Raw genomic sequence first — 9,180 nt, 5'->3', positions numbered from 1 at the left:
CCGTGACCGTGGGGGATTACCGTGGGTACTCTGCTTTTCTCCCACATTCCAAAAACGTTCTGGTACTTAGGTTAATTGACCTTTGTGAACTTTCCTGTGGTTAACCAGGTAGGTTGATGGGCAGTGCGGCTCGTTGGGCCGGTTACTCTTACTAAAAAGTTCTTTATTAATTTGATGCATTGCACTGTCAGCAAAAGAGAAACAAATTTCATGACATATGTGAGTGACGTTAAACCTGATTCTGACATGGGTCTTTGTTGTGGACTGAGAGTGGTAAGGGGGCTGGGAGAAGGGAATTATTATTGGGGAAAGGGGAAACGAGATGGGAGGAAGCGGGAAGCACCAGAGGGTCATTCTGTAATAATCAATAAACTAATTGTTTTGAATCAAATGACCTTCCCTGGTGTCTCAGGTCCGCGCGTGTCTGCATCCGAGCCAGCAACCGCCTCCAGCACCGTCCCTGGCCCTCCTTCTCTGGTACCTGTCCCTCATCCCTCCCGAGCCGCTTCACCTTCGCCATTCCCATCATCCTTTGCTTCCGCCCGACGCTCTCCGGTCTCCGTTGACAAATACAATACTGTGCAAAAGTCGAAGTCACCCTCACTACAGAAATGTGGCCAGGACGCTTTGCAGAGTCCTGAAAGAGCACAGAAGCACCCAGCACAGGAATAGTCCACAATATTGTACCGAGCCAACTAAATTAGTATTCAGACGGCCAACGTAACTAATCGCGACTGCTGATAAAATGTCCATTTCCTTCACATTCATTTTCCCATCCCAGCGGCTCTGAACAGTCTCAATGTATCTGCCTCCACCACCACTCTTTCAGCGTATTCCAGGCCCCCACCGCTCTCTGTGAAAACGTAACTTACCCTTCACATCTCCTTTCATCTTACCCCCACTCACCCTAAAGGCACACCCTCTGGTACTGGCCATTTCAACACTGGCGAAACAGATACCGTCTGCCTACTCCGTATCTGCCGCTCATCACCTTGTAAACTACTTCTACCACTACCACCATTACGACCATCACTAGCACTACTAATATTACTACTATTACTATTGCTACAAGTACACTACAGAAACAGGTCCTTGGTCTAGCAGGCCATGCCTACCATTTCCCCATTTACACCAATCCATCTTGCAACCCTTTGGAACCGTGACCGCGTATGTCTCATCTGTTGACGTGCCTGCCTAAGTATCTCTTAAACGTACTGAATGCATATGATGTCTGTCACCTCCTCCGGCAGCCACGTTCAATGTGTCAATTCATCTTGGACGGCATGGTAGCGCTGTGATTCGCACAACTCTGCTGCAGCGCCAACGAACCGGGTTGAACTCCCGCCGCTCTCTGGAGACAGTTTAGAATCTGTCCCCGGTATCGCGAGTTTCTCTGGGTGCTCCAGTTTCCTCATATATAAGATGATAAGTCCATCGGATATAGGAGCAGAATTAGACCATTTGGCCCATCGAGTCTGCTCCGCCATACTCCTTTTCAGCCTCAACCTCCTGCCTTCCCCCTGTTTCCGAGCATGTCCTGACCAATCAAGAATCTATCACCTCTGTCTTAAAAATACAGAAACATGCACCTCCCCGTGGCAATGAATTTCACAGATTCACCACTCTCTGGCTTCATAAATTAATCAGAATCTTCTTTCTAAAAGGACGGGCCTCCCTTCTGAGACTGTGTCGGCTGCTCTTAGCCTCCCACAACATAGGAAACATCTACTCCACATCGACTGTGTCGAGGCCTTTCAACATTCCACAGGTTTCAACGAAGTCCCCTTTCATTCTTCTGAATTCCAGTGAGTAGAAGCCCAGGACCAAAACACCTTCCTCACATGATAAGCCTTTCAAGCCCAGAAGGCTGGAGACACTAATAGGTTAATTGATCACATGGGTGAAATTGGGCGGGGCGGTCTCGTAGGGCCGGAAGGGCTTGTTAACCTGCTGTATCTCGAAATCGAATTGAGAATTCAAACAAACTTTAAAAAAAAACTATCCCTTATATTCGACTTAAATCTCCTTTCCTCAAGATAAATATAAGCCTTTCTCTCAATTTAGCTCCAACCACGGGAAAGCGATTCTGTCGACACTGTGTCTGTATCTGTTATCTGAATTTATTTTGTCAGGTCATCCGTCAGCGTTCTTCGACCCCATGGACAACAAGCCCAACCTCTGTAATCTCTAACGTTCTCCTCATTGAACTGCATGTTGAGAAACCCACTGTCCTGCCTTCACTGGCTAACTGAATTATCCCCTGAAAAACCTCCCGAAAGCAGGAGGACAAGGTTTCTTCCGCAGCACAGCCACGCTGATGATCTCTGATCAGACGCCGCATTACCAAATTAATATAAACCCGGTGGAAATGCATCTCACCTTTCCCTGGAGTCTCCGGCTGTGTCCCGGTCCTCAGCTAGTTTTGTATACTTGCACTCAGACGTTAAATTCGACGGTGGGTTTCTTCGGGTGCTCGAGATATATTGAGGAGTTGAGTCTTGTGCGGAATTTGGATGCTGATTTAGCAAAGGTAGGGTCTTAATCCCGACTGAGCGGAAGAGATGAGTTACCACCTCAGTAGAGACTCTCTGGGTTTGAAGTTCCAAGAAGCTCAATATGAGGAAGCTGAGATGCTGAAATCAGGAGATAATACTTTACTTGGACAGCAGTGAAGAACAAAACATTTCCTTTTTTTTTTGAGAAGTAAAGAAGATAAAGAGGCCACGTGGTTAATTTCTGAAATTAACCCCCTCTGGTCCATGTGATCTATCTACGTTCAGACCTTTGAGGTTCCCCAAAACTTTCTCCCTAGGAATAGTGAATTCACAGACTTCATGCTGGTGTCTCCCACAATGAACACTGATGTAAAGTAGTTAATCAGGTGGTCCACCGTTTCCGTGTCCCCCATTAGTATCTCTGCAGCACCTTTTTACAGCCGTCCATATTGCCTCTCTCGCTTCTCTTTATCACTTTACGTTTCTAAAGAAACATTTATTATCCTCTTTAATATTATTAGCTAGCTTACCTTCCTATTCCATCTGGAGCTTTTAAAAGCTTGTTAATCCCCTAGATATCTAGCGATTCTTGCTGTAATGTTTGGGTTTATGTTGGTTTTAACTCCTCATCTTGGCCATGATTGTTTCACTTTGCCTTTAGAATACTTCATCCTGTTTGGGATCTATATATGTGTTGCCTTCCAAATCGCTCCAGAAATTCCAGCCATTGCTGTTCTGCCATCATCCCTGCCAGTGTTCTTTTCCAAGCAATTCTGGCCAACTCATCTGTCGTGACTCTAATTCCCTTTACTCTGCTGTAAAACTAATATATGAGCGTTTAGCTTCTCCTTGTCAGAGTAAATTCGTTTATATTATGATCTCTTCCCATTTGGGGTCTTTTCCCTTAAGCTTTTTATTCAATTCCACAATAACTTCAACCAGGACTTCTTGCACTTGCATTTCCTTAGTTCTAACCGAAATGATTTCATTTCATTTGTGTTTTTTTTTAAACAACGGAGTAACGCCTCCCCTCTGCTTTCCTGCCTGACCTTTCATACATTGTGCATCCCTTGACATTAAGCTCCCAGCTACAATCTTCATTCAGCCACGATTCAGGAATGCCCTCTCCATCATCCATGAAAATCTGTAACTTTGCTACAATACAAGTTGATCTCTCTGCTGCCGTATGCTGTGTGAATTAAAGTGCAACACCCTCAGTCCTCTGGTCGGCCTTTTCGATTTTGTCCGCCTTTTACTTTGCGACTCATCCTGTTGACTGCAATTTTTCCTGTCATTAGCCTTTCCTTGCTAGGAGTCTCACTACGCATTGTCTCTGTTTGTAGACCAACTGCTTCCTATTCAGCACGATCTCTTTTGTTCTCACCTCCGTACGAAAAAAACATTCCCGAACAACTTCAGCGAACCCGCCCACAAGGATATTGGACCTCCTCGCGTGCAGGTGTAATCCGTCCAATTTGTGCAGGCCATAGCTTTCCCAGAGGAGACCCTGGTATTCTCTAAATCTGACCCCCTGCCTGCCCTCTACAACAGCTCATCAGCCACTCATTTACCTGGCAATTCTTCCAATGCTTACGATCACTGTCAAATGGCACAGGCAGTAGTCCATCGATTAGTACCCCGGTCGTCTTGATTCTCAGCTTTCTACCGAGCTCCCTAAAATCTCTTCAGGTCTTCCTCACTTTGTGTCTCTAGTTCATTGGTGCCAATGCATACTAAGACTTCTGACTGTTCACCCTCGCCTTGAGGAATGCCATGGATCCGTTCAGAGACATCACTGATCCTGGCATCAGGGAGGCCACGTACCATTCTGGTGTCATTACCGCGCCCACAGAACATCATCTCCGTTTCTTTGACTGTCAACACTGCAGTCGTCTTCACCTCTCTGCTCTGCTGAGTACAGCTCCAGACTCAGTGCCAGAGACCCGGTTACTGTGCCCCTCCATCCCCCGGTAATTCGTCCAGGCTATTTACACTGACAGTGCTGTGTACCTGGTATGCGCTTCCTGGAATGGTGCTGAGTGTAGATAGGTTAGAGACCTTTAAGAGATGTTTAGATAGGTAGAATGAGCATAATGGGAGGGTATCGACATTGTTTAGGCAGAGGGAATTAGGTTAATTGGCAATTTAGCGACTGATTGATTTGATACGGTACACTGTCGGCCGAATTGTCTATGTTCTATGTTCTGAGAGATTAAAATAAGAGAGTAGAAAAGCCCCTCATCTGCTGACCACAATTGCATCCGACTGTCCACTGTGTCTGTAGTCAGGGGATATCGGTCGGAAGTCTGTCCACGAGGAACTCCCTCAGACATTTGTATTTGGGGTGAGGTTGCGGGTCTGGGTCTGGCTCGCCAATTCTTCGCTCGGCGAAGGCCAGACGGAGCGAGGTGAGGAGGGAGCGCCTGAAGACCTAGTGGAATTCGCGGCCAGCGAAGACATAGAGAAGGAGGCCAGAGCCACATTGAATAATGACCAGTCCGTGAGAATCGGTATGGAGAAGATTGATAGGAGGTCGCAGACAGCGTTGGGTTTCCAACAGATCATAAAGGTGATGACTACGGTCATGATGAGGCGGACAGGTTTGTTAAATTTGGCGAACCTCCAGCCAGCCAGGGAGTAGCAGGTGATCATAATTGGAAAGGGGAGGCCCGAATGTTCGACTGTTCTTTTTTCCATAAGTGCTGCCTGGCCTGCTGAGTTCCTCCAGCATTTTGTGTGCGTTGATAGGATGTTTCGCATGGTGCTGGAGTCTAGGACAAGAGGGCACAATCTCAGGGTAGAAAGGCATCCTTTTAAAACAGAGATGCGGAGAATTTTTTTTTCAGCGTGAAAGTGGTGAAATCACCACAGATCTTGGCAGGCTCAAATCCCTTGACTCTTGGGACCGCTGGTGTTGCTCACAGGCTCCACTCAACCTTGGTCGAATGTCTTCAGTCTCTATATGGTCTAGCTCACTGGCTACTTTGTCATGGATAGTATAAGATAAGGAACTAGACCGGATTTGTAAAACGTGGGTGCGGCATTTTTACTTAACAGGATTTTACCCTTGACATGTTTACGTTTCCCAATGCCATCCCTGAACACTGCTGTAATTTCCTTAATTTGCATTCACTTGATGGGAATGTGGCATGCAAATTGATTGATCTCCAAAATAGTTATCTTAGCCAATCGGCCCCCTACAATGCTAGCCCTTCTTGTTTTACTGCAGAAGGGATCAAGTAATTTTTACATGTTCTCTATATCTATACTGTCTAAAGGAGCATAAACACGAACTTTCTTCAAAATATGTCCACGAAAATTTTATTAAAACTGCTAAAAGCTTAAGGCTCACGGGTACTGCTGTTCAAAGTCAAATAAAGAATGAACTGAGATCTTGTCTCTTGTGTGCTTCATATCAGAGAGAAAGGAAAAATCACCCTGCTTGCAGGAAGTGGTATACAGTGGACTGCGCCTCTAGAGGGCGCCAATCTTTCAAACACAACCGGGCCGAAACACTGAGGTGATAGTACTGAATGTGCATTATGGACGGAATCCACGGCGTCTTTCTTCCCTGGATTCAACTTTGGCATGTCCATAGAAGGTGGGGGTGGGGGGTGGGGGTGGCGGTGGCGGTGGGTGTTATTCTGACTGTAAGACAGGTCCAGCGGTTTTCCGCACAGAGCAGTGCCAGGAATTTCAGTTGTTTGTGATAGATATTAATAACATGGATGGATATGCAAATAGATGGGTTATCGACACAAAGGTTTGGTTGAGCTGTGCACCGTGAAGATGTCAATCGAAGGATCCAGCTAATACTGTGCCAATGTCCTGGGCCCGCTAGATTTTTTATGTGTGCATTTAAGTGGCATGGTGTCCAGAGGGACCTGACTGCAACATCATCGAGGCTGCCTGGGATCACCTGGAAAAACAGGAGCAAGCGAGAGAGCCAAGGTGTGCTGAAGGACCGTGGCAAGTTCTCCAGGATGCTTGGGACAACCTACCAGCTGATTCTCTTATAAAACTACACGACAGTGGAAGTAAGAGAAGTGATGGAGCTTTAAAGGCAGAGGGTGGTAACACCAAATATGGATCTGATTTTGATTTTACTATTTACTGCTCTTTATGGTATTATTTTGATATTGAGAACCTTTACAATTCATTAGGCCACTTTATAATGGACTCCTGTATACCTGCTCGTCAAAGCAAACAACTAATCAGCCAATCATATGGCAGAAACGCAATGTATAATAACATATAGACATGGTCAAGAGATTCAGTTGTTGTTCAGACCAAACATCAGAATGGGGAAGAAATGTGATCTAAGTGACTTTGACCGCGGATGATAGTTCACGCCAGACAGATTGTTTAGAGTATTTCAGAAACTGCTGATTAAATGGGATTTACACGTATGACAGTCTGTAGTGTTTACAGAGAAGGGTGCGAAAAAATACATCCTGTTCTGAGGGTGAAAATGACTTGTAAGCAGAGAGGTCATAGGAACATGGAGACTACTAGGTGAAAGAGGTTTATACAGTTCTGGTCGCCCATTTCAGGAAAGATGTCGAGGCTTTGCAGAGGGTGCAGAGGTTTACCAGGATGCTGCCTGGATTAGAGAGCATCGTCGACACGGGAGGTTGAACACACTTGGGTTATTTTCACTGGGGTGGCGGGATGAGGTTTAGAAGATCATGAAAGGCATGGATATTCAGTATGCTTCTCAGGGTTGACATGTGTAACACCAGAGGACGTGCATTTAAAGTGAGAGGGCGTCATTCCAAAGGAAATGCGAGGGGCAAGTTAATTACACAAACAGTGGTGTGTGCCTGGAATACGCTGCCTGGAATGGTGGTGAGAGCAGATAGGTTAGAGATCTTTAAGCGATGTTTAGATAGGTAGAATAAGTAAAAAGAAAGGATATCGCCATTGTGTAGGCAGAGGAGATGAGGTTAATTGCCATTTATCGACTGATTGAATTGATACGGTACATTGTAGGCCGAATGGTCTATGTTTTACGTTCTGAGAGATGAAAATAGGAGTGTAGCAAAGCCTCCACTGCCGACCACAATTGCATCCGACTGTCCACTGTGTTTGTAGTCAGGGGATATCGGTTGGATGTCTGTCCACGAGGAACTCCCTCAGACATTTGTATTTGAGATGAGGTTGCGGTTTTCTGCCTGGCTCTCCAGTTCTAGACTCTGCTCGGCGAAAGCTAGACGGAGCGAGGCGAGAAGGGAGCGCCTGAGGACCTGGCGGAATTCGCGGCCAGCGAAGACATAGAGAAGGGGGTTGAGGGCGCTGTTGAATGAGGCCAGGGCAACAGTGAATAACGACCAGTCCCGGGGAATCGGTGTGGAGAAGGTTGATACGAGGTCGCAGACAGTGTTGGGGATCCAACAGATCATAAAGGCGACGACAACGGTGATGATGAGGCGGACAGGTTTCGGATATTCGAAGAACCTGTCCCCTTGCAGCCTCCAGCCAACCAGGCAGTAGCAGGTGATCATAATTACAAAGGGAAGGCCGATGATGAAAACAAACCAAATTGGCTCTAACACGGTCAATTCCTTCTCCAGATCCTGAAGCAGGAGGACGGGCAGGCACATGACGAAGGCTAGGATCCACATTCCGAAGCAGGCCGCACGAACCCATATGAGGCTCAGATGTTGCTGGAACCAAATGGGCCGAGTAATAGCCAGGCAGCGGCAGATGCTGATCAGACATAACAGATATATGCTGGCGGCGGCGTTGAGGAACATCAAGGTTCCAGAAAACTTCCAGGTAAAGTAGGCTTTGTGCCCAGAGTAGCTCAGGGAGGTGTTGGACATGCGGAAGGGAAGGTTCAGGCAATAAATCAGGTCAGCCAGAGCCAGGTTCAGGAAACACACCGTGTGGATGTTACTCTTCATCTTGAAGCCGGTCACCCAGATGACTGCGCCGTTGCCCAGAACGCCCAGTAGGAAGGTAAGGGCGAAGATGACCATTGATATGACGGAAGGTGCTCCCCACTCCATTCTGTTTCCATCGGCCGTGGAATTGTGGGAGGAGAGACTCCCAGCGAGCGTCGAACTGGACGACATTGTCGGATCTGGTGGGGGAGATATTGTGGAAGTGAGAGGGGTGTAGAATGGAGAGACTGCGAATTCAGGAGGAGAGGCGAGAGGGAAGAGGGAAGGAGAGGAAGGCGAGTAGAGGTGGGGTGTAACATGGAACAGAAGCCTGACACACCACAACGGCCGTCAAGGCGGCCGATGTCTGCGTCAGCGCAGAGACCACAGTCGTCTTGCATTCCAAGCCACTGGACCCTGACCGCACCGTCACCCCGGCATGTCCCCGATCTGTCAACGACCATGTGATGTCTGCCCGTATATTAGCTTCCCCAAGTTAGACAAAGTTCCGCACAGCCGATCTCCACTAAGGGAATGCCCCCGAACACTGCCGTTATGTGGATCCTGGATCGGCCTCTACAGCCAGTCGAGGACCCACGGATGACAATCCCTTAGAAGAACATCATACTGGACTCGAGCGATCAAGCGACTACCACCACTAACACTAACTCCCGTGACCGTGGGGGATTCCCCTGGGTACTCTGCTTTCCTCCCACATTCCAAAAACGTTCTAGTACTTAGGTTAATTGACCTTTGTGAACTTCCCTGTGGCTAACCAGGTAGGTTGATGGGCAGTGCGG

General features: G+C 47.3%; 1 protein-coding gene across 1 annotated transcript; it reads right to left on the bottom strand.

Annotated features, from left to right (window-relative positions):
* Positions 1 to 7,468: 7,468 nt before the first annotated feature.
* LOC140190167 (C3a anaphylatoxin chemotactic receptor-like) lies at positions 7,469 to 8,572 on the bottom strand. Its single transcript, XM_072246677.1, has one exon. It carries the CDS (start codon positions 8,570 to 8,572, stop codon positions 7,631 to 7,633), a length of 942 nt encoding a protein of 313 aa, XP_072102778.1. The 3' UTR covers positions 7,469 to 7,630.
* Between the last annotated feature and the right edge of the window lie 608 nt (positions 8,573 to 9,180).

This window comes from Mobula birostris, chromosome 29 (assembly GCF_030028105.1).
Source record: "Mobula birostris isolate sMobBir1 chromosome 29, sMobBir1.hap1, whole genome shotgun sequence".
Classification (NCBI taxonomy): domain Eukaryota; kingdom Metazoa; phylum Chordata; class Chondrichthyes; order Myliobatiformes; family Myliobatidae; genus Mobula; species Mobula birostris.
This window is presented reverse-complemented; position numbering and strand designations above follow the sequence as displayed.

What these genes read in the sequence shown, in the direction of transcription:
- LOC140190167 (XM_072246677.1), bottom strand. Translation starts at nt 8,572, where the DNA reads ATGTCGTCCAGTTCGACGCTCGCTGGGAGTCTCTCCTCCCACAATTCC.